Here is a 27,833-nt window from a genome sequence, read left to right on the forward strand (position 1 = left end):
AAATTTTGAATGCATTAGCGCAACGAACATTATCACATGATTATCTTTATTTCCCGCGTTTTAAATAATAGCTTTATGTTGGCAACATTATTCTTTTTATTGGTTTCCGGCTTTGAGATGCCAGATGTGAATGCGCGCTTCCACGAGCACCGTTAAATCGTGCTTTGTCATGAGACTCGAAATGTTTCGTGAAACGATATCAAAGTTTTATGTTCAGTGCGTATAAATAAACAAAATTTCAAATCAAGTAAATCGCAACAAGTTCTAGGGGAAATTAAAAAGCAGTTGAAACTTTAAACGCGTTTATAAGAGTTGGCGTGTGTTGCATGTGTCTCTCGGTGTTTCGGAAAAAGTATAGCACTATCTTCGACGTAGAATTGATTATAATTTGTTAGAATCGTGAACGAAGACGTAGATTTACCAAGAGTCGACATGCCGCTTCTTCGTAAACAGCCGTTCCAACGTCTTCACGTTTCATCAGATTTTAAAGACGACGACGAAGTTTTCCACTGTGAGGTTACCAATGAAATTTTCAAGGACTACAAGTAAGACCATGACAGCTGAGATAAGTTCGAAACATATTCTGCAGTTTCGTTAATGCAACTTCTCAGTCATGAATATCTCGTATTCTTTCAACATTATCTTGCTTCCTTGAAGCTATTCTCGTAAATAATACATGTCGACGTGCTAGTTAATGATTTGTTATTGTATATCCTTTTGCTCTATACTGAATAGATAAAGCTGAAAAGTATATTATAAGAAACATTTAGATCACACACGTAAATTTTATCTACCGTCATTAGTTAAATCTTGCATGATAATTTCGAAAAGATCATAGATTAAATTATCTCAGTTTTATTTTGTTATTCTATTACATATTTACATCCGTGCTTTTTAAGCGTTTATTTTCATCTTTGCAATAATATGTAAATCTGCTATCCACTTTTAGAAAAATGTTATTACATTCATTGATATTAATAACATTGCATTTAGGGTGTTATAACATATTTTATGATTACAGTGAATTTTGTGAGAGGATTATTTTATGTAACTCACTTATATGGTCATGTAGTATAACTGGCAGAACTAACATGACCTTTGAGGAGGCTTTACAATGTGAAGAAAATGCAAAAAGAAGCCTTAAAGAATTTCCTATGGAGGTGCGATATTTCATTAAAAATTTAGTGTTACATTATTAAAATATTAGATTTGTTGATTGTGTGTTTTATATTACAGCTACGTATACCTATATTATATCTTGCCAGTAAAACAAACAGATCATCCTTTAAGGAAATGATAGAGGATGTGTATCAATTTGCAAGGGATCGTTATTTTGTTGGTGAAATGGTAGAAGCAAGTTTTACAGAGGATTCTTGGTGTGATTGTCATGTTCTTCAAGTTATTGCACCCTCAGAACAACAAATTAAATTATATAACAAAGAAAACAACAGGTATAATATTTATCTATATTATATAAATGAAGAATGTGTGTATGTGCATTCGTATTATTGTAATTTAAGTTTATTACATAGGAGCCCACAAGAACAACAGTATCATCCACCGGCAAAATTATTTCGTTATGAAGTGGAACAATTAGACTCTGGAGACTCTGATGTTAGCCAACTCATGATAGTGGAAGCAGCACAAGTGAGAAGAAGGAAGCAACATTACAGTAAAGAGCGTAATAAAATTTTTTTACGTCAGTTATGTGAACAGAATGAAAGTGGAATATGGATTATTAAAGTTAGTATATTAATAGCAATAACACACAAATTTTGTGAATATATTGATGGAGAAAATTTTTCTGCATTTCTAGGATAGTGTTTTACAAAAATATGGGATTAATAAAGTACGTTTTGATACCATATTTGCTGGTCCTCCTCCAGACTTTACATCACGTATTAAAAAGCCTGTTAAACATAAACAGGAATCAATAGATAAATTTCTTACTACAGATGTATCAAAACAGAAGTTAATAGAAAAACCTAACCCTTTAAAAAAAGTGAATCAAGGAGGAGTGGATATAAAAAAATTTCGCAAACCGAGGTAAAACGATATATATTAAATTAAAGGCACTTTGCACTGTCTAGTTATTAAAAATATATTAAAATTACAAAACTTTTAAATAGGATGAATGGGAAATTTAAGGAAGACCTTAAGGCAAAAGCCCTTGAAGAAAAAGCAAAACGTAAAGAAGAAAGAGTATTGCAAAATGAACGTAAAAAGGAGGAAAAACAAAAATCAGCAGCTTTAGCTGCATATATAAGACAATGGAATAAGCCAAGGGAGGATCTTGAATGTGAAGATCTTTCTCCTATCCCAGAAGCTACGCCAGTCAAAAGTAGCATACCTAATGAAAAATTTGGCGACAGTGTAATGATTCTAGAATTTTTAGAATTTTTTAATGAAGAACTGGAAGTTAGTGCATATTTCCCAAATGGTTTTACTTTAGATCTACTGGAAAAAGCACTATTATTAAAAGAAACATCTGGACCTTGGAGTGACCTTCTACAATTGTTATTAGCAAACATTTTTAAATATCAAACAGATGAAGAAGATGAAATTCATGCTCAAGCATCTGACATAATAAATGATATTAGCACGAATGAAGGAGCATCATCAATGACAAAGGCTGTAAAACTTTCTACTATAGCATCTAGTTGGAGTCAGGTGCACCAAGGTTGCAAATTATCTGAATTGACATTAGATCATGTAACTTTAAGTGAAATTCTAAGACAACACTTATTGTGCTCTGGAGGGCGAATTGGCGATGTTGCTACTAAGTGGAGATATTCTCAAAGAGGTACATATATATATATATATATATATATATATATATATATATATATATATATATATATATATATATATATATATATATATATATATATATATGTACCTATACATACATATATATATATATGTAACTATGCTAAACAAAACCATTAACGAATATTATATTTAATCCTAATTTCTTTAGGTGGTTATACAAATCAAGATGATCCTGCACTGTTTATGAGAATAAACGAGACATACATTTTAAGATTGTTAGGTCATTGTAGTGTTCATGAATTTGAGTTAGGTGAAAAGTTAAAAGTAGCTACATGTTTGATAAATCAGTTGCTCACTTTCGCTTCGATACGAGATGTAATAGAAGAAAGACGTGAAAAACTTCATCAAGCAAAGAAAGAATTGAAGTCTTTCTTAATAGCTGAACAAAGGAAAGAAAAAGAAGAAAAAGAAAGAATGAGAGATCGAGAAAAAGATAATGATGGTAAAATACCAAAGAAAGTTACGCGTGGCAGTTGTGAAGAGGAAAAAAAGAAAGAAGAATATGAGAATAAATTAAAAGAACTTCAGGAAGCATCCAGAGATAATAAAATGATGGTTTATTTAGGTTCTGATAGAGCTCATCGTAGATATTGGAGATTTTTATCAATACCAGGTAGAGCTTCATGTTTCTATATTATTCAATTAATAAAAAATGTTTGTAAATTTTCTTTGTTTTTCTTATAGGAATATTTGTAGAGAATGATGAATGGTGGTCTGGTAATTGCATTCCTGATGGTACACCTTATCAACCAGAATTATTAGATACAGAAGCTATGCATGCATATTTAAAAAATAAATTTGAAGATGAATTTAGTGATAAAGAAAATAGTTTTAAAAAAGCAAAAAGGTCTCCTAAAAAAGTTTCATTCTCTGACAAAAATATTCTTAAGTCTCCAAGAAAAGATATATCTCGGAAAGAGTTTAAACAAGAATTATTTGATATTAGAAAAAATTTAATGGCCTGTACAGGAGACAAAGAATGTCCTGTGCATTGCAAGAGATCAGAACTAAAATGGAGTTTCTTTGGAAAGCCGGAAGATATAGAAGCTTTAGTAAATGGTTTAAGTAAACGAGGAATTAGAGAAGGTGAACTCAGAAATAATATTATACAAGAAATGCCAAGTTTAATGTCTGTGATTGAGGAATGTCCTAGACATAAACTTAATCCTGAAGTAGTAAGTATTTCAGATAGATATCTTATCTTTTAAAATTACTATTGAGTAAACATTGCGAGTAAATTTTCGATACAGTTTTCAGAACCTATCAAAGTGCATCCTAATAGGATTTCAAAAAAAAATAGATACGAAAATGCCAACTTAAATTTTCCTTCAGAAATGGCAGTCAATATTGTTTTAGAATTGACTCTAAGAGATTATATCCTAGATTTTGAAGACAGAGTGAAAGGAGGGGCTTTAGGGAATTTGAAAGTTAATGATCGTGAAATATGGAGGCACGCAATAAATAACAGGAAATATGATAAACAATGTGATAAATTAGTGTATGGTACAAATGAAATTGAAGCAGATATTGTTTCTAATACGTCTTTAGACAAAATCAAAAATGAAACAAAGCATAGCAGACCTGGAACTCCAGATTCAGAAGTTGGAAGTATTAATACAAAAACTTATAAAGATGCAGGAAAATATTTAGGTCCACCAAGTGAAAATGAAATGCTCCCAGATCCTAATCAGCAGTTAGCCATTAAACAAATGGCTTGTGCTATTTTACAGTTATCTCACGCTATTGAGCAAAAGTACTTACAAAAACCGTTAGGTGCCACTGAGAAAGATAAGAAATGGTTTGGTGAAGACATCAGAGAAAAATGGGAACAATCACTTATGGCATCAGCGAGTTGGTCTCAATTGTTTGTACATTTAAGTACTTTAGAAAATAGTGTTGCATGGAGTAGAAGTGCATTAAATGCTCAGTGTCGAATATGTAGACGACGACGAGACGGCGACAAAATGCTACTATGTGATGGGTGCAACAAAGGCCATCATTTATATTGTTTGCAACCAAAACTAAATGTACATTATTTTCTTAACCCTTTTATTTTTAGCTTCCATTATATTGCAATATTTGATATTAAATATTTACTTGTAGAGTGTACCAGATGGAGATTGGTATTGTAAAGTATGTAAACCACCTACAAAACCAAAAGAGAAAATTAAAAAGAGAAAAAAATTTGAAGATGAATTAGAGGAGGATGTAATATTAACCAAAGAAACTCGACATAATCGTGCAAAACGTGTTCTTGAAAGTGAGGAAGAAGGGGATTCAGTTGATGAAGAATTAGAAGAAGATAGTGATGATGATATGCAAGTGTCATTTTGATAATAAAATATTTGGTATTTTTTAGAAATAATAAGTATTATTGAGTATTAGATGAAGAAGTTTTTTAATAATTAATATATGTTCCAGGGGTAGTCAACAAATAAATGTATGTTGCATATGTAAAAGCGGTGGAAAATTAATCAGCTGCGATACATGTTCAAATTTTTATCATGTAGAATGTATAGAACCTCCGTTAACAAGAGCACCTCGAGGAAGATGGGTTTGTTCAGACTGCAAGGATAGGAAAGACAGAAAGACAAACATAAGATATGGTAAATATTATAATATACTTGTAAATTTAGTGGTCGCAGGAAATGCTATAACAAACTTTGAAAATATTGCGCTACCTCATAATATTTTATTATCATTTCATGTTAACATCTTAGTACATTTTTTTAATTTAAATACTAATGTAATAAAGCAGTTTCTTAGTTCTAATTATGTTGTTAGTGAGGGGGCGTGAAAGGGAAAGGGACAAGGAGAGACTGTGCGCTGCAGCAGCACGCTCTCGCATCCATGGCTTTGCCAAGAGCCTCCTCACTACAGAATCTACAGACTGGGACGGTCTGTATTGTAACTATTCACTTTTGCTTAGTATGAATACAGATTTTTTTTTACAAATATAGTAATACTTGGTATAATGATATGTAATATGTAGGATTGCTTTATACATTTGTTCATTATTACTAAATTAAGGTTAATCAACTTTGTTGCATGTATGTGCAAATGGTTCTTATGCTTCTATTAAAGCAGAACATTTAAAATTCATATTGAATTTGCTTTCTTTCTTTAAATATATTTATACTTTTCTTAATTCAATGTAATTCTTTTAATGTTTTCCATTAACTAACTACTTTAGAAGTGTTTACATCCTAATATCAGTATTTAATTGTATATATACATATTTATATATATACAGATAGCAGTACTTCAGAGGATACAGAACCAAGACAAACCAGAAGAGCAGCTAAAAGAGCTGCTGAAATTGAACAAGAAGAAGATAAGGGAACAATTAAAGGATGTATGGGGAGACTGCAGGAATTACTTTCTGACATTAGGCATCACAGAGATTCGTGGCCTTTCCTATCACCTGTTACAAAAGATGAAGTTCCAGATTATCATGATATTATTTCCAATCCTATGGATTTTGGTACAATTAAATATAAACTTAATAATAATGAATATGAAACACTGGAACATTTTTTCAGTGATTGTCATTTAGTGTTTGAAAATTGTCAAGCTTATAACGAAGAACACAGTTCCGTCTACAAGTGAGTATTACTAACACAAATATTTTTTTACATAAGTTCGGACGCCAGAGATTGCGAGATTAACTAATACTATTGATTAATGTGCTATGTTCATATTGCAAGTGTTTAAGTATAGTGTTTCAGTGACTTTATATGTGCTAATAATAATAATATCTTTATACTATATTGTATATTTATTAATATTATTAAATGATATTTGTATCTTTAATACCAAAAGATAGAAGTGGGATTGCATGCATTTGTAACTAATGAATATTGAAACTAACAAAATATGCAACAATTAAATATTTCACAATCTTTAGCTTTATGAATGAATGAAAAAATTTCATTTGCTACTATTAAACTAAATTTTGCAGTAATTTAAATGTATATTTTGAAGTTAAAAAGAGCTAATAGAAATTATTGCAATAGAAACCAGAACAATAATCATTTAAGATCAAAATCTTTGGCTTCCGAACACTTAAAGTAGTACAGATTTTGAAAGTTAGGCTATGTCTTTTTAAAAATAGTTACGTATACAGAGCAGGTATCAGATTATTGAAGTACTATGAAAAACGATGCAAAGAATTAGGATTGACGACACATGGTGAAGAATTACTACGACCTCCAGATACAAAGAAGCCAAAATTCGAAGAAAATGGTCTCACAGTTAGCGAAGATGAAGAAGCAGAAAATATTCAAAAATCAAGATAGAGATAAAATACTTTCTTGAAATCGTTATATTTATTGAATATCAATTTTTACTTCTAATACGTAAATTAAATGTACCTTGATGCTAAATTTGTACACTGATGTTGAATTGTGTGCAGATTCATAATTCAGCAAAAAATGCTCTGTAAAGTATATATTACTAAAAAAATGATTTCGTTTACTGAAAATTAGAAAATACGCATAGAATTTATGAAGTTTATCTATTGAAAGAGGTGATAAAATGCAAGCTTAGAAGTATTTAAAATATTTTCTTCTATGTTAATTATCAAATATCCCGATTAATTCTTTTTCTTAGGCTTGCTATATCAAAAAGCATGCACAGTATTATTTGTAGAATTTTACGCATGGTACAATTGCTCTCGCATACCATTTTGTAGAAATTACTGTTTAATGTAGAACATTTTATAAGCAAATGAACAAGCGCGTAAGCAATGAACTATTTTCATATGCTTGAGCCAGTACAAGAATAGTCTTTTGAGTTAGTATTATTATAAACAAATTTTTTGTTATCAAACAAAGTTTTACATTATATTATTAATTATTTATTATTTTAACGTTATTAATTTGATTACATCTTATATATCTTTATAGTTAAGTAAAAAGATTTGGAGGGTTACCTAAATATATTCTAAACTTTGAAAGATTTGACTTATATAAAATTCATGTAAAATGTTACATATTACCTGCCTTTTATAGTACGTCTATATGCAGTGTGAAGTACGATCACGCGTAACATGACTGATGGTTTAAGAGTTAATACATGCGTAACAGAAACTAAGAGCTTTTGTTATGAATGCTAAAAGCATTCATATAAAAGTAATTATATATTGATACAAACACAGTTACTATGTCTTTACTTATATTTATATAAAGTAGATTTTACTGGGGTTCAAATATGCACACAAAACTACAGAAACTTCAGGATTTTATTTCATCATTTTTGTTTTAGGTTTTATTAAATTGTTAACATATTAATAGTACTTATCTTTCTTTTTGCTTCTCTTTTTCTTTTTCGCAATAATCATCATATTTTTTGAAAATTACAAATTTTAGGCTGGCCCTACATGAAATCTACGGTACAAATTATCATTAATCTCTATATTGTACAGCAGTAGAAGCAGTTCTTTGTAATCATGTATGTTTTATACGATTAATTTGGTAATAAACTTTTAAAATAGATTTACAAATGAAATTTGTTTATAATAAACTATATAATAAATCAGAAGCTAGTTAAATAGAATTTTTATATACAATTTGAAAGTATTCATATATATTTCTCTTTCATATCATACTACAATGTTTTTAATTTATAATTTAATGATGCATTTTCCCAGAAAATTGCTCTTTGTGGAGCTCTTCCCATTTTTTCACATTTTCTGGAGCATGACCTGCAATACAACAAGAAGAAATGATTAATCCTTACATATATAAACACTAAAATAACATTAAATAGGTTTTCCAAAGTATTGTACTTACTCATTTTATGGAATTTATAGAACAGAGGTAAACAAAGTATTGTACTAATTGCCCAATATCTAAGTACCCAACCATTCTTTGTTATAAACATGTAATGATGAAATGGAAATCGTCTAATTTTTGCAGACAGTGAATATGGGTACTTCATTTGTGTTCCAGACATGGCTAAAAATAGTTTGTTATTAATATTCATTTTGATATTAATTTTTATTGTTTGTTATTTGTGTCTATGTTTAAATGATTAAAAAATAATATTCCATAAGAGAAAGCATATGGTTTGTAGTTTATAAAGTAATAATTAATACACTTTATGCTTATAATAATATTTTATATAATGAAAAAGAATATTTTTTTTATTTTTTAAGAATCCTGAAAATATATATTATGTATCGTACTTGAAATTTGATTAATAAAAACTGATTCACTCGATTATAACTGAATGGAACGTATCTGACAAATATATGTGTAATTCTATATTTGTATAATTTGTTCTATTACGGAGATTGCAAATATAATTACAAAATTAAAGTTCGATAGTACGAAAATTACATTTACAGCGCGAATAATGAGTTACTTTTGCATATTAATATTTTACATATAGCTTTAATATGATTTTTATATTTTTTAACATTTACATAAAATCATTTATTTACCGAATGCTTAATACCAAAATGAAATATAAAATATTATTTACCTTTTATCAATTTAGAACACAATCTTAGCAAACTGACGAAACGGATCAACTATGATTGTTACAGCCATAGAACAATATTATATAACCAGCATCCTACTAAAATATATCGAAAAGTATCGAATCACAATTATCTACCATTGTAGTCCAAGATTTAAAATTTTATTGGTTAAGAATCAGACATATTTAAAGAAAAAAACTAAAAAGATCTGCTAAAACATTAGTAATTAATAGTAACCAATAATCCACTTTAATTTTTTATTTTTTTAATTTTTGAAATAAACTACAAAATAAAAGTTAATCACTGAACATATTTTATTTCTCGTTAATGAATGAATCATATAAATTTCTATATAAAGTTCTGTTTAAATATTAATTTTATCAATAACTTATATATTAATAAGTAGTCACATATATGAATATTAAATAGCTGGTATTAATGAAAATAAAAAATAATTTGAATATTATATATAACATGTGTAAATAAAATATGGTTTTTAATAAGATTACAATTCATTTTATCAACACGTAAATCTGTCTTATCATGATACAGTCTATACAATCATAAATGAAAGTAGATTTTTAATGCGGACTTATCAAGTTAATCCTTGAAATAAATTATAAGAATATAAAGGCATTTGAAGGTAGTTGCGTGAAAGTGACACCTTATGTTACAATAAGATCAATTAAAATATTAGTGAAGGTCTCCATATGTATAATCTGAACGAGCGCGGAAGATAAGAGAATCTATCCCAAACACGATTGAATAATAATAAATCTGAAATTGTGCGTGTACTTGCCATGAGTTCTATAGAGGTTGTAAATGCTTCTCATTTTTAAGCTTAACTTTTGGATTTAAAGAACTTCATTTGTTGTCTGTGTGTAGTTTAAAAATAATTTTGATTTGATAAAAACAATATGTTACTAAGTATAAGATTTCTCTGAATTCATAATGTTGTTACTACGTTAATCTTTTAAGCAATATGTTAATTACTAATTAATTTTTGGTTTATTGAATATTAATAGGAAAGATGTCTTGAAGATACAGAGATCGAATTATTTAATTCGAGTGTATTGGATCGATTGTCCTTGTCACACATCGATGGTTTATTAATTAGGCCTTTAAAATCAGAAGATTATGATAGAGGTAAAAGAAAGATTATAAAACAGTTATTATCACTAATAATGTAGTTTATTTGTTAACATTGTGATATTTATTTGAAAGGTTTTCTTCAGCTCTTGGCTCAATTAACTGAAGTCGGAAATATCAATAGAGAACAATTTCTTAGTAAGTCTTTTTTAAGTTAACTTTTGTATAAAGTTGAGTATAGGAGATATAGTAATAAAAATCTGTTTAATCTTATTTCCTAATACACAGATCGTTTTCATATGATGAAAAATACTGGTAGCTATTACATCATTGTAATAGAAGATATAAACACTGAAAAAGTAGTTGCAACTGCAACATTAGTTGTAGAACAAAAGTTTATTCACAATTGTGCAGTGGTATGTTTTTTACTCTCTTGATATTTCTTATAAAATAAAGATTTTCCCACAAGAAAGAGAAATTTGTTACAGAGAGGACGTTTAGAAGATGTGGTAGTAAATAGCAAATACCGTGGTAAGCATCTAGGAAAGCTGGTAATCAAAATTATATTACAATTGTCACGCTATTTACGATGCTATAAATTATCATTGGATTGTAAAGATCATCTTATACCATTCTATGAAAGTTTAGGCTTTAAACGCGAGCCTAGCAATGCCAATTATCTTAATATGAGATTTCCAACTGAAAACAATACAGAACAATCTCATTTATGACAATAGAAAAAACAATACTTAAAAGTTGTTATAAAAAATTTATAGTTTAAATCATTACATAATTTCAGCATACCTCGATTTTAAACAAGGATTCTTATTGCTTCATTTTCAATATTTGAAAAACAATTATTACCCTTTTTACAAATTTTATAGTCAATAAATTATTTCAATATGAATTAATAAATATAACATGGGATGTACAGGTTAAAAAAGTATTGATTTGTAATTATATTTTACTGGACATATGTATAATACTTTATAAGAATATATAATAATGCAATAAACAATGTTAGAAAAACAATTCAAAATTAATGTTTAACAAATATCAACTAGTTATTAATAGAAAAAATACTTTTTTCGCTTTCATCATTTTTTAATTCTTGTTTTTGTTAAATACATGAACGCAATCATTAAATTATGGTATTTAAATTAGAGTTTTTTAGCAGCGACATTATTTCGTAATTTTATCGCTCTCTTTGCTTCCATTTGTCTTTGTCTTGCTAATTTACGCTCCTCACGCTTTCTTCTTGCTTCTTCTAATTTAGTGTTTCCATTAATTGTATTAGTACTTTCAGCATTTTCTTATGCAAAATAATTAATTTCAAATTATTAGTTAAATGTTTATATCAATGTGATAGTTATAAAAATATAGACATACCTGATTGTGTATGTTCTAATGGTTGAAAATCTTCCAGAGGCTGAAATTCTGAATCCTCCCAACCTACCTCAGAAGAATCATTCTTATCTTCTACATCCTGTGCTGCTTCTTCCTCCTAAACGAAATATTTGATTTCCCTTCTTTTATTTTATGTGGTATGCTAATATATTAATATCTTTAATTTCGAATAATACAAACTGGTTCTTCTTCAAGGCTTGTCCACTGATCATTAGGTTTAGGAGAATGACAAGATGGTGAAATATTACTTAGTCCATGTCCTGATGTACTAGAAGGTCCTTCTTCCATATCACCCCAATTGTCAGCATCCCAGTCCCAATCACAATCTGAATTTGCGTTTGTAGCATTCTGTAAATCATGTTCATGATCATGGTCTAATGACGTCATACTTGTAGCACTACTTGTCGTGGCAGTTGTACTAGCACTACTTTGCGAACTGCTAGCTTGCTCTGTAATTTTATCATATATTTATGTAAACAGTGTTTCATAGTAGTATAATAAAATATATACATATATATAAATTAGATACCTAACGAGGCGGGTTTGTTTAGTAAAATTCTAGATATGTTATGCGGATTTGATGATTTAGGTGTATCCGATTGACTGCGATAAAATTTGGCAGTAACTGCTGTTACAGCCCAGCCAGCCCATGTTGCGGCTGCATTGCTAAGACTTGGTGTAGCTGTATTTACATCAGCCTCTGAAATCATATCGTTTACATTATCAATTATGTTGATCATTTATAAATAAAATCTCTGTGATCGTTTTAGTACCCATAGATTCACGTAATCCTGGATTTTCCGATACTCTTTCTAGTTTTGATAGAAATCCACGGATAGTTCGGAATGCGTTATCTCTTACTCCCTTATCCACATCTGTAGTGAGTGGGCACAGAGCTGGTAAAATACGATTTGCAACTTCCTGTAGTAAAAAGTATTGCTGCGTTGCAGCTAATGCTAAAATACTCGCCGCTCTAGCCGGTGGAAAGGAATCTCGTGTACCTCGAATAAATGCTCCAATTAACACCTACGATAACGTTGTTATTTGTAATCATTATTAGATATCACTTTATAACTTTTATGTCTAAATTGAAATTACTTTTTGCCTAATTTGAGGATGAAGATGTTGAGCAATTTTTCCTAAACAGACTGTAGTATTAGTACGTATGCCGCCATGTTCATCTTTCGACTGAAGTTTAGCAAAATACCTTAATGTTTCCACATTAAGATTGTTATAATCTAATTTTGGTGCTAAATGTACAACAGATTTTATTGTTTGTTCCCTAATTGCAGCATTTGTATCTAAAAACCCTTTGGCTACCTGTAATTAATAAATAACATCAAAGCATCTTGAATCTTCTGTATATTTGCATAATAAAAAGCAATTAGTATTTATAATTACCTGTGGAAAGATAGCTTCATTAACTGTTGCTGGTTGTAAATGATCAACAAATCGATCTAGCTGTTGCAATAATCTTAATCTTGTTGCCCTATCATTGGATGCAAATAATTTGACAACACATGGTACAACTCTTCGTTGATATTCGACGTCGGGTAGTTGGCAACCAAGTTGTAATAGAGGAGGTAATACTGCACTTCCAGCATCACCAAATTCAAAGGCAGCCAATAATTGTGGTAAAATTTTATACCTGCCAACGCCATCCGGAAATGATTCCAACTGACCAGCAAGTTGTGAGAAAAATCGCCCCTTTTCTCCCCTTTCTTTCATTTGAATTTCCTCTAGGAATAAAAGCGCATCTACTAGATCATTTTTAAAAAATCCACCATTACTGCGGCAACGTGCTATCACATCTGCAGGATTCGGTCTTCCTTCTTCATTGCTACTGATCAATTCTCTATATATCAGTTGCAATTGTTTTGGAATCTAAAATAGAAATAGATATTTAAGAGATATCAAATTCAATTTCAAAATAAATATTCATTCTGTATATATACAGAAAACATACTTTATCAGTGACTTTAAGTTGCGAATTTGAAGTTAGTGGACCATTATATGTTTCCCAGATCAGGCATCCAAGTCCCCACATGTCAACTGAGCTGTTTTTTTATTTATTCATCAGTTTCTTAGCGTTAACAATAAACCTAAATGTTTACATATAGAAAAGCTAGTATTGTAGTGTAACTTTAGGAATAAGATAACTATTTTCTATTATTTACCAAATAAGACAATTATTTTGTTAAAGTTTTACATATTAAATAAGTTGTAGCTATAACAAAAATACGATTGGATTATTTTTTTACATTAAAATATAATTTTGTAATATGTGTGTGTATATATGTAATAAGAATAATGCAAATTTTAAGCAGTAATGATTATTAAATAGAAATATGAATTTGTTTGAATTGTTCATAAATCTTTTTTACCATTTGGTGGCTGGCTTTACATTTTCCTTAATATCAAGAGGATAATATACTTGGAATGTTGATGGTAATACGCTGTAAACAGTATCTACTGCTGTCATATATTCAACTCCACCAAGTTTCCATTCTCCACTTTCCTCATTAACAAATACAGTCCATAAGTTAACATTGTTGTGTCGTAGGTTACCATCATTATTTAGAAAATTCAGTGCTCTCTATTAACATATATATATACATATGTATATATATATATGTAATGATATATTGTGAAATGACACATTATTATATTTACTTTTTATACGCACAGTAATTTGGAATATTCCCCAAGAAAAATATAGTTCCCTTTTAGATTCATCATCACCATCAGATTTCCTTATCAGTCGACTATATAAAGTTTCTACACGTTCAGTTGCTAAATAAATTACTTTATTAGTCTGAAATTATAAGACAAATTATATTATTGTATATTCATATTACTGATGCAATGTTTTATAATATAAAATCTTTATACCTCAAAACTATCAAGATATGCAAGTATACTTGGATGTCTAAGTGTTTTTAATCTTTTAACCGCTGAACGAGCTATATTCAAAAGATGTTCATTGCCTGTCTTACATTCAAATACGAACACTGAAACATCTTCACCTCCTGTAGAACCCTGCAAAAAGATATTTCGGATAATAAGAATACAATTTTCAAACACACAATATAAAATTTGAGTGAATACCTAAAAATGAGAAATATTTTCTAAGAATTTTTACCGCATCAGGTTATGGTACCTTTTTCTTAGCCCTATGCAGTGTCCAGATGCTCTTATCATCTAAACTAGAAACCGGTTCACCGATCTCATATGAAAAATCTTTGGTGGGGTCTCTTGAAAAGAAGGACCACATATTTTTGATTCAATTATTTAACTCTGATATAAATCAAATTCATTCTTTGACTCAGAACCTTATCATCACACTGACAGCTACGCATCAACTATATCTTCAACCGCGCTGCTACTTCGCGACGATTACGTACTTAATATTGAACTCATATTTCTCGCGTATAAATCAGTGTAAAATTTCAACACGGTCCACTGATACAATTTTTTTTTTATTATATTTCAATGCAACTATTTTTGCCAGTTTATTCGACAACTTTTTATGTCAGATATCCGATGATACGTTAATGTCTGTCGCTAAGTATGAACAAAGTTGGTCCATCTCTGGTGACAAGTTATACTTTTAAAAGTGGCAAAGAATACATTGTAAAGATCAAAGTTACTGCTTTTAAGGGATGTCAGCGTAATTTGGAGCTTACTATTACCGATAAATATACCGCCGAGAATTGGCAGTCTTTTTACGATGCTGCATGTTTGTTCTTTATCATTTTTTTATTTTATGTAATATGTTATTTTAAGGTTATATTAAGAAATCTCGAATCTCTTTTTGTATGTACTAGAACTTTAATATTCATGCAATTACTTGATTTGCTTTTTATTTCTAATTATGTGTTTCTCAATTTTTAAGACATTGAAAATTTGACGCAGAAAACGGGAAATTACAAACATTTTGATGTATTTGTGGCTATGCTCCAATCTGGATTGTTAAAAGTAACATTTGTATTTAAATTATCCAATTAATTAAATAAAATAAAAGGAATTCAATTACAGACAAGCGAATCCATTACTCTGGATCTGCTGACATTCGAAGATTTACAATTGTTACGTGCCCGTAAACTTGAACGCAGTTCGTGTTCAAATTTGAATAATACGACAAATAATCGTCGATATCTTATATTAACGTACACGGTAGAATTTGATAGGTAAGTATATTTTGTAAATTTACTACATTTAATTAAAACTCATTAAACATATGCCTTCACTCTGTTAAGAATCCATTATCCATTATCTTTGGAATATTGCGGTTTACCCAATCCTATGATATTACAAGCTACCATTAGGAAATTACAAACTGAACTTGAAAGATTGCAATCAACACGAATAAATAGAGATTTTCAGAAACGTGTTGAACAACTGACAATTGCGAATCAAAAGCTTATACAAGAAAATCATAGGCTTAAAAATGGAGGTAGAAATAAATACTTGGATGTTTTGTAGATAAAAGTTCTAAGTATATTTTACTATTCAGGAAAAGGTTTAAAACATTTATTGGAATCAATTAAATCGTTAGAAAATAATGTTGTTAAGGAACGTGCGTCCTTTCAAATGCAAATTCAAAAACTTAAAGCCGAAAATGCAGCTTTGTTATTGAAAGTACAGCAACTTACTGCATCTGTTAATAGAAAACCAGGAGATGGTAGTCCAGCATTAAAATGTCATAACCGTACATCTTCTACGCTTAGACGAAGCAGAAGTCGATCTTCTTCGATTTCAAGTCGTAATAAAACTTCTAGTTTATCACCAGGTGTAAATCAAAGCTATCAGTTAATGTCAAAAATTTTATTTGTATAATTTTCCTAAAATGATTATTAATATATAATATATTAATATAATTTAATTGATAACTACAGGGAGTTCATTAGAATCGATTAGAATTCAACGATCTCCTTGCCGAAATTCGAAAGTATATAATAATAAAACAAAGAATTCAAGTTAGTATTTGATCTGTGCTTAATTATAAAGTTCATATACGGTATGTCCTGTTTAACTGGAAATGTTCGGATATCTGGAAAAATATGAACAAATATTTCAGATGAAAGTTGTATCAAAGGGAACACACTGTGCTTTTTGTTATTTATTTGACCTCACGATAACCTTGAAACATCCTGTAAAGGTGACATTAAAATTTTTAAGTAGACGCCTCCATTTTTTGTAACATGTTCTTGTAGATAACATTCAGACGTTTTTAAAACACTACGAACTTGCATCTTTTGTACCATCCGCTAACGAAATATAAATTTTCAAATTCGACAGAGCAATACAGGGAATTATCCAAGTGTGACTGTTCTCAGTTGACTGCTTTGGAATCATTAAAAAAACTGCGGCCTTGTGTTTTGGCAATGCCATACTAATAGTAGCATTATGAAAAATATCTTTAAATATCCCCGTGGTATATATCAGGCAACTCCAATGCCTGCAGGACAAATTTTAAAATTTCGAATTTTAAAGTTGATATGTCAATAGTGGTTGGTGCAAAAGATAAGAGTTTGTAGTATTTTGAAAACATCTGAATGTCAGCTACCAGAGTATGTAATGTAAAATGGAGATATCCATTTAAATATTTTAATATCACCTTTACTTTTCAAGATCATCTTTTATGTTACATATTTTTTCGCATTATTCGTATGTTTCCAGTTAAACAGGACATACTGTATAATCAACCCCAAAATTTTTTACCATAGAAATCGAGTTTGAAAATTTGGAGACAAGAATTCACACATTACAGAAAATGTTGAAAGAAGGGATAAGCATAAAGTAATAAATGAATCAATTTTTATGAACAATTAACAAATATATATGCTAAGATGTATTTCGTTTTTATCATTGTTATTATTATTCTATTTTTCATATAATACAATTTAATTGAATGTAAATAGATTAATTACCTCACTATTTAAAATAGTGAAACTTGAAACACTTTTATAGATGTAAACTACTTTTGTTTTTCTGAAACTGTATGTGTTTTTGAAAATTATTGCTGATAAAGAAAATAATAAATTATGAATTAATTATATGTATAAGCATAAATAGAAAATACTGAATATTCTCCATAATGATGTACAAAATACCAATATAGAATTGTGTTGTATGTGATTTTAATTATATATAAAGTCATATATTAAGTCAAGTATATATTGTGGGAAATATTTTTTATATACACTATAATATTATGAATTCATTTGTTTCATTTAATATTATTTATGTTGTGCCTATTCTATCACAATCATTAATGAAATTTAAAGTAAAATTTCAGTTAACTGAATTTTTCTGGTTTTACATTATTTTCATAATATAATATAGCACGTTCAATTATTGATGGTTTCTCATTTTTTGATTTCACACCATTTTGGCTTTCATCAACATTTAATTGTTGCATTTGTAAATTTGTTTCCTTTACTCTTGGCTTTGCAACAACTTCATACTTTGTATGCTTTGCTAATTCCTGAATAGCTTCATGCAAATATTGAATCTGACTTTCTTGTTGAGATGTCACTTGATTCAAATTTCTAATCTCATCCATAAATGTTTGTAATTGTTGAAGCCGTGCTTCCTCTTTTCTTGCTTCTTTTGCTACTTGGCGATTGTATTCTAATATTAAACAACCACCAGCAACACTAAAAATAATAACCTCACCCATCAAATTAGCTCCTAATTCTATAGCCATAGTTTCATTCAACTTTGCAACTTTTGTAGGCTTACCAAGATTCATTATATACATTTTAGCTTTTACCTCTGCCCAATGGTAAACTGTAATTAAATTATAAAAATATGAAACATAATTATGTGGTTATAATAGGTGTCTATAGTTACTATTAATGATGATATCAATATTAATTACATCACAGTCAAATCATATAATTTTTTAAGTACTTTTATTTAAAAAGATTTATTGTACTTACATTGTGCAGGTGGTATAATAAAATATGTCCTAAACACAGGATGATTTTTTGCTTGATTAACAAGAAACTTGGCCAGGGGCTTACTAATTTGTTTAACAAATAAAACCCCCAATTTGAGAGCTGGAAAAACACCCACTACCATTTTTGCAACCTTTTTTATTCGTACAACTTCAATTAGAAAATCACAGTTTGTATTTAATTAAAACCTAGAAATCATATATATGAATAAACATTGAAACATGCTTAAAACGTGTCACAAATATAGACGATTTTCCAATAAATATATTTATCGTAATTATTATATGTTATATACATATTAGTTGAATAAATAATGAGAACGTAATATATAATAATGTCACGATGTCATGGCAAGTGAGATAAATCTCACATTGTATTCAAAATGATTACCTCACCTCTGAAATTATTTCAGAGTATAGCAGACAGCCATAGTGGTGTCACGATAGCATTAACTAAAGACAGAATAGACGTGACATTAAATGGAACTTTGTATCTCACGTTATGAAATATTGATCTGCCAAAAAATTAGAGTATTTTTTATACCCTTTGAGATTTCCTACGGAAACATAGGAATTATCATAGATAACTCGTGAGTGATTATATCACCGATGAGGTACAAATAAATGTGACATATGTAACGTCGCGTTATCGACATCTTGCTGTTTTATCGATATAACTAATAAACACGCGAGTTCGGCATTTCCGAATCTACAGAACGTGTTGTAAATGTGACTATTTTGAATTCGCTTTTAGTATTTCCTTACACAATAAAGTAATAATTCCGTTTTTTCTAATGTTCGCTATAAAAACATCTAGAGTATATATATATATTATACATATGATATTGCTTTGTCTAGAGTTTTTTTCTACATTTATTTACGCTTAATTTTTTACTTTCGTCATATATTTATTATTAGTAATAATCATTAGTATAGTCTCTACATGAGCAATCAAACAGGGCAGATCCCTAATTTTATAGGTTCTTGTATATGCTAACTTTACTTGACCTCAGCGCTTGACCGCATGGTGCAGCACTAGCCTAGGAGCGACCAGGTCTATAAGCTTAAACACTCTCATTTCCTTTTTGATCTTATTTTAATTTCATAGGAAAATTTTGTTTTAATTCAAACCACTATTATACTGAATTGATAACCTCGCATGCGACACAGAAATGATATGGGGATCAGGTGACCTTCAAAACATGAGACACGAAAAAGCATTGAATATCACGTCTATACTGTACATTGTTGATGACAAAAGTATGCTATATGCATGTGTACGTGAATCATTTTTTAGTAATATTTAAAGGTTAAAAAAACCGTTCAATACATCATCTTAATGTTATTCATAATTTTTTGTTTATGAGTATTTGTATTGAGCGAAAAGTTAAACATGTTGTAATATCAAATACAGATATTTATCTATGAAATCAACTTCATGCATAGAATTTTTCTGTTAAGTGTGGTTATGTGATAATTTCACAATTATCATTACATTCAGAAGTTTGGAATTAAAAAGAATAGAAAATTATAAAGATAATATAAAATATCGTTAATAGTAAAGTGGATGAAGTAATAGGAAGTCAATATTAATTATATAATTAAAATTATACGTTTAAAATCGCTGATTTTATAGGTTAAGTGATTTTCGAAAGAAGTGAACACTTGAAAAACTTATCTTTATTGAAGTCGTAATTATTGATTGAAAAGATGTATAATAAAAAGTTCAATATAGTTAATAACAATTATTCATTTATAATATGGGGTCTGGCAATACATTTAATATTATTATGGGGTGTACTTGATGTAAACTTTCATTCTCCCATTATTCAAGAACTACCAAATGTACCAATTTTAAAAAATGCACCAGCGAAAAGATTGGTCTTATTTGTAGCAGATGGTTTAAGATTCAGAACCTTCATTGAAGCACCACCAAAATTTCTCAAGTAATTAAAAATTATTTCTTAGATAAAAGTTTATTCTAAATTACAAATTATATGCATATATACATGCAATAATGTAATTTTGTTCATAGACACATAATGACAGATATAGGTGCTTGGGGTATATCTCATACAAGAATGCCAACAGAATCTAGACCAGGCATTGTTGCAATTTGTGCAGGATTATATGAAGATCCTAGTGCTATATTTAAAGGATGGAAAGAAAATCCTGTTGACTTTGATTCTGTTTTTAATCAGAGTTATCTCTCATGGGCATGGGGGAGTCCTGACATTATACCTATGTTCACAAAGGGTATCACAACATACATAAATATTTGAAATAGAATATGATGTATGTTAAAAGAATCAGATTGATCTTTTGTGAAATTAGGTGCAGGAGAAAATGTACATGGCGATAGTTATCCTCCTGAATGGCAAAATTTTGATATAATGCATGGTCAAATTTGGCGTTTAGACTCTTGGGTGTTTGACAAATACATTGATTGGCTTAGAGAAGATGCCCACAAAGTTAAAAATACTGAACGCGTTGTCATATTCCTTCATCTTCTTGGCTGTGATACCACAGGACATACAGCAAAACCTCATTCTAGGTATACAAAACTTGCTAACTTACATTTTTTATACAAAAGCAGAATGATATTTTTAATAAGATTATAATTTCATTAGCTCTAAATTACATTTAAATGTAGAAAATATGTTGATAACATGAATTATGTTGATTGGAAAATAGAAGAGGTTGTACAAATGACAGAAAATTTTTTTGGAGATAATAGTACTGCATATATTTTCACATCTGATCATGGAATGACTGACTGGGGATCACATGGAAGTGGCTCTACAGATGAAACAGAAACACCATTAATTGTTTGGGGTGCAGGAATTAATGCATTTAATTTTCGTCAAAACGTAGAACAAGTTGATATCACACCACTGATTTCGTCTTTGATTGGTGCTCCAATTCCGATTAACAATGAAGTATAATAATAATATAAATTTTATTACTTGTTATTCTTTTTGCTATTTATGTAATTTTTCAGGGTGTTTTACCATGGCAGTATTTAAGTACTAATAATCTTAAATACATAAATCATGCGCTGTTAAATAATTTGAAACAGTTAACTTACCAAGTAAAAGCAAATCATAAGATGAATTGTGAAAATAATGGATTAGCTGATTGGCGAGAGATAGAATTAGACAATAAAATTTCTACTTTCGATAAAGATTCTGAAACAGAAGATCTAAATGAGAAATTGAAAGAAATTGTTAATACAATTAAACTAGCTAAAAAGTCTTTGTTATATTTTCGACAATACCAAAGAACAAGATTTTTATTATATTTGTCTATAATATGGCTAGGGTGGATAATACTGTTATTCTTTAAAATAACTGGAGTTATTCGGCCCCGTCTTAATTCTTTTATTTTATTAATAACAAATTGTGTATTTATAGTTCTAGTAACTATGATACTTATCATGCATAAAGGTATGATATTTTATATATAACATAATTATTTGAAAAACTATTGGTTCTAATTTTAAGTAAAATAGTTTCAGGTTGTAATAATTGGAGATTACCCTGTTATGCGTTTTTAACTATGATTTCTTTCTGGCTAGCTACTCGAAGTATAATTATATACACAGTAAAATTAAAAGTCTGTAAAAGCAAATATTATTGGACAATAATTACAGGAATAATCTTTTTATTAACAATAATGTTCATTGGCTTAACATATAGATTTGCTCTTAGTATAGGAATGTTATTTATTACTCTTGTTCAGAAGATAGTGTTAAAAAGTTCTCAGAGTCTATTTTTTTGGACAGCTTTGTCTCTAGCTATTTTTCCACTATTACCTGTTGTAGAACCATACCCTCGAGTTTACATCATGTAAGTTCAAATTGACATTAAGTCGTAATGTTTCTTTTATTAAATATTTTTAATTAATTAATTAAATCTTTAATTAAAATTGTTTTCAGAATTCTTAGTATATGTGTTGTAACTTTAATAGTTGCATTAAAAATGCATTCAAGGTATAGAAAAGCAGTCGAAATTTTTCGACTGATAGTCACAGGACTAATATACTTAGAATGTATAGATGGCCGAAGTTGGATATCATGGACGATTTTATCAACGACACCATTATATATTTTTACCTATCCTATGCAATTAAAAAAAAGAATGCAAGGAATCGTGTTGGGACTTTTCTGTCCACTTGTCTTATTATCTGCATCTTACGAACCTTTCTTTTTTATAATTCTTGCATTACATCTATCCTGTTGGTCACAATTTAATGTGTCTTCTATTCAAGTTTATCAAAGTACTAAAAATCCTTTGACAATAGAAGAGTTGCTTAAAGCAGCAATCTTTGTATCCTTTGTTAATATAAGATTTAAACTCAAATTGAATTATTAAACTGTTCTCAATACCAATCCTGAACAATTTATTATAGATGCTATATACATTGCTGTGTTTCTTTGGAACAGGTAATATGGCGAGTGTCAGTTCGTTTGATCCGTCTTGGACTCGTCATTTCGTGACAGTTTTCTCTCCCTTTACAATGTTCCTGTTAATACTTTTAAAGCTAAGCATTCCTTTAATGTTAATTGGATGTACAAGTCACACACTTGGATCTTCAAGTATTTTTCTAGGAGTGCTTTTACTGGGAGACTGCTTATCTTTACCACTCATGTATTATGTTACTCCTCAAGGAAGTTGGTTAGATATTGGTAGTGCTATAAGTAGATTCACAATTGCAATTTTCCTTCCATGCCTTATAGTGTTATTGCATTATCTTTCATATCCTTTAATAACGTTCTCTCCAAATAAACATAAATTTTATATTAATTTAAAAAAAGATCATATTGTATAAAAAATATAAAATATGTATATAAAATCAACGATTTATTTATAATAAAGTGATCAAGCAAATATAATTGTTCTTATTTGATGTAGTGAAAATTGATATATTTCTTTTGAAAGATATTTTCTTTTGAAAGAAATTAATATATTTCTAATATCTTCTACTTAAAAATTTCATTCTGTAAGAAGATAATTGAAATATAATTGTGTAAAATTGGGTACTTTAGTAGCAATAATATTAAATCATGTATAATGATTTAAGGGTAATAATCAATTATTTAAGAAGTACTGACGCTATATTTAATTTCTATATTTTTTAAATAAGTAATTTTTGTTTTTATATAATATGTCATTTAATTAATTATGCTTAAAATTTGAATTCTTTGTATTTCTTGGAGGCTTTCGAATCTTGACTTTGTTGCCGTTTGCGTTTACTCTGTAAAGAGAGAGATAAGCAAAATTAATTTAATAAATATTCAATTTATAAATTTATCAATATCCAATAATATACTTACTTTTTGCCGTTGTACATGATCTTGAAGCATGTCTGATAAATCTTCTCTCCTTAAATGAGCTTGTCGCGACCTCATTGTTTCTTCGTACCGTGATGCCATTGCTTCAGAGTCTAGGTCTAATTCACTTGGGTCTAATGCTAATTCAACAGCTCCATCTTTCTCTGTTCTTCCATCTGATGTTGTCCCACTTACTCCACGTCGTGCGGCAATTACAGATGGTGGTGCTTGACCTCCTGCTGCACCAGTCATATCATATACATGCGTACTACCCATCATGCTTGCTCCAAGACCTTCTGTTCGTCTTTCTTGCAAAACTGTGTACAAAGCAGGAGTATCACCTCCTTCCATTTCGCTTTCAATTTTTTTTTTCCTTAATTCTATTGTTTCTGGAGTTTCCAATCCCGCCGGAATTGATGTTATTCCACTAGGTGTTATTAATCCTTCTGCACCAGGTGTAACTAAACCACTCGCATCTCCATCTCCATCTTTTCCTTCTCCTTCACCTTCTCCACCTTCCTCTGCATCTTCATCTTCATCTTCATCTCCAGAAGATTCTGATTCAGGTTCACCCCACATACCTCTATCTATTTCTTCATCCATATTATCTCCACCTGGTGTACGAGATATACCAAATACATCTCCATACAAAGGTCTACCTGTTTCATCTACGGGAGGCTTTCCCCAACCACCAGCATGATAACCAAATGCACATCCTTCCGGAATTGGTGCATTTAAACCAGGTATCTTTAAGTTGGGATAACTTGGTGGTGGTCCATACCGCTGCATAGCAATTAACCATGGAGGTGGTACTTTATGACAATTAGGCCCTACTGGCATGCCAAGGGCAGTACGCAATTCATCAGACAGTTCTCCAGGTTTCTTTTCCTTTAATCGAGTTTCGAATTCTTTACCCTCATAATATAAATCGCCATGAATAGTCATACGAGGTTTAGTTTGCCATTTAAAGAATGCATCATGTAATTTCTGATAGTCAATGTCTATTTTGCCAAGCTTAGGTCTTGCTCTTTCTCGCATTTTAGCTTTTAACGTACGTGTATCATCTCGTTCTTGAAGACTTGCCCTCATTTCTGTAATACCTGTGCGTTTTATGAAATCTGGTAAGTCAAAAGGAGGCTTTTCTATACCACGTTTTCCTTGTAAATATTTCCTTTTGAAACACCAGTGTCTGGGTACAGGCACTGTGTTACGGTGGGCTTTTAGTTGTACAAGAAGTTTTGGGTCCCTTGCAGTAACATCATGCATTTCTACAACATCTGGTCGTCCTACAAGTTGTTTTAATTCTGCAACACTCAAACGCGTTAGCCTCTTCAGTTTCCTCTTGGATAGTCGTGGAGCTCCATTCTCTCCAGTTCCTTGCTGTTGTTGCTGTTGATTTGCATCATCATCAAAATCATCCAATGGTGGTACTTTACTTGGTACAGTACCTGTTGTTTGTAATGTTGTCACTGGTGGGTACTGTCCTATTGGTTCTCCCTTTTCTGCCTCTGTAGATTTTGGTTCAGGTTCAGTTAGTTTGAATGCCTCAAATATTCTGGCAAATTGACGATACATTGGTTCTAAGTCATTAACTGTTGGAATTTCTTGAATGTATTCAATTTCTGGCAAATCTTCTTTTGGTTTTGCATTTTCTGCATTGTCCTTTTTATTTTCCACCTCCTTTCCATTGTGTTTCTTCCTCTTTTTCTTTTTCTTCTTTTTGGTCTTATTGGTCTTCACATCTATTTTCTCTGTTGTTGTTTCAGGTTCAAGTATGACATCATCTAACTGAGATACATCTTCTCCTATAGTTTCATGATTTGGTGACTTTCCTAATGAAACTATATCATTTGGATCTGCTCCCACTTCTTTAGCTCTTTCAGTTTTAAAAGCTAGAGCTTGTTCTAAAGCTGCTGGTAATTTCATGGAATCACTATCTGCATCTCGACCATTATCATCCGATGAAGCCTGATTTTGTAATTCACTTGGCGGACTTACTTTCAGACTTAATAAACTAGGTAATGTTTTTGGAGGATCTATTCCTGGTACTCCATGATTATTTGGAGGCATATTCATTAAAGATGACATTTGATGAGCTATTTGTTGAGTCTGTTACAAAGTGTATAATTGAAAATTACTAAGATAAATAAACTACAGTTTATAAGCGTACTTTATACGCAACGAAACATAATACAAATTTATGTAAAATTTTAATTCAAATATAAATCAACATTATAGTAATTGATATATAACTAACATAATTTTCCTTGAAATGAAAACAAAACTAACCTCATTTCCTGCTATATTCTCCATGTCTGTGCGTACGTGTGTCCGATAACGATGACACAGCACTGCACTTGTTACCCGCCGAATTAATCTTGGGTAACTTATTTACAAGTAAGAGTAGTGAATGAACGAATGAAGAACTGCCAACGATACTAAGGGGTGTTGTTCTCCAAATGATGAGAAGATTTCGAACTGTCTTTGACTACTGTTGAAGTAAGATTTACAAATGATCGTTATGTGCGGTTAAACGATATTTAAGCCTCAGATTGCTGAGAGCTTAATTTGATTCAAAATGTAAAACTCTACTGGGATTGTACTCTCCAAATGCTAAGAGAGTAAAACAATCTTTATTCCACGATTATGACTGCTCAAAGAAGTTGACGATAAGACGATTTAAAAACGAAACTAACCTCCTTACTAATTTCAACTGGGCGTCCAATAAGGCCCAAAACGGAATATACATGCTGATTGGTTTTTATCGAACGCAAGAAAATAGCCAATCAGCAGGTTCGCTCATTCTTCTTCCGTGCGCTCGAAGTGCCGAAGATCCTGGGCGGGAAAAACGTAAGGCTTCGTATTTAATAATTCACTTAGGTAAGGGTCACCGAAATTTTTCGGAGTGTCCCTCGATCAATGGAATTGTTACAATTAGATAAATTACCCCTTGGAAGTAACCACATTTATTATTATTTGTTTTATTTATGGCACTCTCGGCTATTGAAACCACGGTAGATATGGGAAATTAAAAGTACTGTTACAATTACTAAAAGAAATCGTTCTAAGTACTAAAGTCGCAACTCAAAAATAGCTTCTTAACTGCGAAAGTGTTCGTCATAAAATTACGCACGAAAATCTTCAAGTTTTTGTTTCTTCGGACAATGTCAGTATTTTCTACTGTTCATGTATTAAGACATTAAAAATTGATACATATTTATTTACAACTTGGAATCAAGTCTTTAATAGAAAAATATTGATATTACATTATGTAATAATAAAGTATGCATGTCATACGTATATACAACAGTACGTTACATACGTGTCGAAAAAACATAGAATACATATACACTAGAGAACACTTCTTATTGTTAAAAAGGTTGGTTCATCTTATTGAATATTTCAATAAAATGTCAACAATTAATTAAGAAAATTTATCATTTTTTATTTAAAAAATTAGTTAAAAATTCATAAGACAATTTACTTCCAAATATACAAAAAATGAAATAAACAATGCATTACCTTTTATCAGTTTCAATTATCATTCCAATTTTAACTCATTATTTACAATCAATAGGAAAACGTGAATTTTTATTAACAAATGTTGATAAAACCTGATAAAAGTTATTATGATTGTAATATAAATTATACAGGCATTTTGAATTATATCACAATATATGTATATACATATATGTCGGAGAAGAGTCAGGAACGGGGTGTGGGCG

The 27,833-nt window shown here is 29.9% G+C and overlaps 8 protein-coding genes across 25 annotated transcripts; 4 read left to right on the plus strand and 4 right to left on the minus strand.

Annotated features, from left to right (window-relative positions):
• The first annotated feature begins 103 nt into the window (after positions 1-103).
• On the plus strand, positions 104-8,327 carry LOC117232526 (bromodomain adjacent to zinc finger domain protein 1A). 6 transcript variants are annotated; one of them, XM_033491928.1, is made up of 14 exons: positions 104-545; positions 1,022-1,160; positions 1,237-1,451; positions 1,521-1,743; positions 1,817-2,046; positions 2,130-2,803; positions 2,981-3,445; positions 3,517-4,007; positions 4,083-4,859; positions 4,936-5,150; positions 5,254-5,438; positions 5,617-5,730; positions 6,086-6,437; positions 6,947-8,327. In XM_033491928.1, exons 1-14 carry the CDS (start codon positions 433-435, stop codon positions 7,128-7,130), a joined length of 4,377 nt encoding a protein of 1,458 aa, XP_033347819.1. In that variant the 5' UTR covers positions 104-432; the 3' UTR covers positions 7,131-8,327. The 6 variants fall into 6 exon arrangements, with proteins under 6 accessions (XP_033347819.1, XP_033347821.1, XP_033347820.1 ...); XM_033491930.1 differs by having other exon boundaries at positions 6,959-8,327; XM_033491929.1 differs by having other exon boundaries at positions 1,533-1,743.
• On the minus strand, positions 8,172-27,640 carry LOC117232538. 5 transcript variants are annotated; one of them, XM_033491959.1, is made up of 4 exons: positions 9,315-9,407; positions 9,278-9,283; positions 8,625-8,789; positions 8,172-8,536 (listed from the first exon to the last, which is right to left on the minus strand). In XM_033491959.1, exons 3-4 carry the CDS (start codon positions 8,785-8,787, stop codon positions 8,463-8,465), a joined length of 237 nt encoding a protein of 78 aa, XP_033347850.1. In that variant the 5' UTR covers positions 8,788-8,789; positions 9,278-9,283; positions 9,315-9,407; the 3' UTR covers positions 8,172-8,462. The 5 variants fall into 5 exon arrangements, with proteins under 5 accessions (XP_033347850.1, XP_033347852.1, XP_033347848.1 ...); XM_033491961.1 differs by lacking the exons at positions 9,278-9,283; positions 9,315-9,407 and adding an exon at positions 27,631-27,640; XM_033491957.1 differs by lacking the exons at positions 9,278-9,283; positions 9,315-9,407 and adding an exon at positions 10,116-10,282.
• LOC117232535 (probable glucosamine 6-phosphate N-acetyltransferase) lies at positions 9,838-11,348 on the plus strand. The gene is made up of 5 exons (XM_033491952.1): positions 9,838-10,131; positions 10,342-10,462; positions 10,541-10,603; positions 10,694-10,821; positions 10,894-11,348. Exons 1-5 carry the CDS (start codon positions 10,117-10,119, stop codon positions 11,134-11,136), a joined length of 570 nt encoding a protein of 189 aa, XP_033347843.1. The 5' UTR covers positions 9,838-10,116; the 3' UTR covers positions 11,137-11,348.
• On the minus strand, positions 11,489-15,158 carry LOC117232528 (N-terminal kinase-like protein). Its single transcript, XM_033491940.1, has 12 exons — positions 14,973-15,158; positions 14,705-14,851; positions 14,499-14,627; positions 14,197-14,408; positions 13,779-13,869; positions 13,214-13,696; positions 12,911-13,132; positions 12,586-12,838; positions 12,342-12,512; positions 11,993-12,261; positions 11,795-11,909; positions 11,489-11,717 (listed from the first exon to the last, which is right to left on the minus strand). Exons 1-12 carry the CDS (start codon positions 15,084-15,086, stop codon positions 11,566-11,568), a joined length of 2,358 nt encoding a protein of 785 aa, XP_033347831.1. The 5' UTR covers positions 15,087-15,158; the 3' UTR covers positions 11,489-11,565.
• On the plus strand, positions 15,348-23,660 carry LOC117232527 (GPI ethanolamine phosphate transferase 1-like). Of its 5 annotated transcripts, none has more exons than XM_033491935.1 (12): positions 15,348-15,551; positions 15,708-15,790; positions 15,851-16,002; positions 20,413-20,430; positions 20,477-20,722; positions 20,812-21,032; positions 21,111-21,330; positions 21,430-21,715; positions 21,778-22,222; positions 22,288-22,624; positions 22,714-23,104; positions 23,187-23,660. In XM_033491935.1, the coding sequence occupies exons 1-12, from the start codon at positions 15,383-15,385 to the stop codon at positions 23,604-23,606; spliced, it is 2,988 nt and encodes a 995-aa protein (XP_033347826.1). In that variant the 5' UTR covers positions 15,348-15,382; the 3' UTR covers positions 23,607-23,660. The 5 variants fall into 5 exon arrangements, with proteins under 5 accessions (XP_033347826.1, XP_033347827.1, XP_033347829.1 ...); XM_033491937.1 differs by having other exon boundaries at positions 15,410-15,628; positions 23,187-23,606; XM_033491936.1 differs by lacking the exon at positions 15,708-15,790 and having other exon boundaries at positions 15,358-15,472; positions 23,187-23,606.
• Positions 16,001-16,795, plus strand: LOC117232537. Its single transcript, XM_033491955.1, has 2 exons — positions 16,001-16,268; positions 16,329-16,795. The coding sequence occupies exons 1-2, from the start codon at positions 16,118-16,120 to the stop codon at positions 16,649-16,651; spliced, it is 474 nt and encodes a 157-aa protein (XP_033347846.1). The 5' UTR covers positions 16,001-16,117; the 3' UTR covers positions 16,652-16,795.
• On the minus strand, positions 17,977-19,343 carry LOC117232534 (putative OPA3-like protein CG13603). 3 transcript variants are annotated; one of them, XM_033491951.1, is made up of 3 exons: positions 19,168-19,343; positions 18,760-18,965; positions 17,977-18,607 (listed from the first exon to the last, which is right to left on the minus strand). In XM_033491951.1, the coding sequence occupies exons 2-3, from the start codon at positions 18,899-18,901 to the stop codon at positions 18,114-18,116; spliced, it is 636 nt and encodes a 211-aa protein (XP_033347842.1). In that variant the 5' UTR covers positions 18,902-18,965; positions 19,168-19,343; the 3' UTR covers positions 17,977-18,113. The 3 variants fall into 3 exon arrangements, with proteins under 3 accessions (XP_033347842.1, XP_033347840.1, XP_033347841.1); XM_033491949.1 differs by having other exon boundaries at positions 19,173-19,341; XM_033491950.1 differs by having other exon boundaries at positions 18,760-19,176.
• On the minus strand, positions 23,885-27,359 carry LOC117232529 (splicing factor 3B subunit 2). Of its 3 annotated transcripts, none has more exons than XM_033491941.1 (4): positions 27,242-27,359; positions 26,398-26,943; positions 24,112-26,217; positions 23,885-24,032 (listed from the first exon to the last, which is right to left on the minus strand). In XM_033491941.1, exons 2-4 carry the CDS (start codon positions 26,419-26,421, stop codon positions 23,964-23,966), a joined length of 2,199 nt encoding a protein of 732 aa, XP_033347832.1. In that variant the 5' UTR covers positions 26,422-26,943; positions 27,242-27,359; the 3' UTR covers positions 23,885-23,963. The 3 variants fall into 3 exon arrangements, with proteins under 3 accessions (XP_033347832.1, XP_033347833.1, XP_033347834.1); XM_033491942.1 differs by lacking the exon at positions 27,242-27,359 and having other exon boundaries at positions 26,398-26,599; positions 26,805-26,948; XM_033491943.1 differs by lacking the exon at positions 27,242-27,359 and having other exon boundaries at positions 23,930-24,032; positions 24,108-26,217; positions 26,398-26,946.
• Positions 27,641-27,833: the final 193 nt, after the last annotated feature.

The sequence above is a fragment of the Bombus vosnesenskii genome, unplaced genomic scaffold, assembly GCF_011952255.1.
Source record: "Bombus vosnesenskii isolate JDL3184/JDL3185 unplaced genomic scaffold, Bvos_JDL3184-5_v1.1 scf7180000013289, whole genome shotgun sequence".
Taxonomy (NCBI): Eukaryota; Metazoa; Arthropoda; class Insecta; order Hymenoptera; family Apidae; genus Bombus; species Bombus vosnesenskii.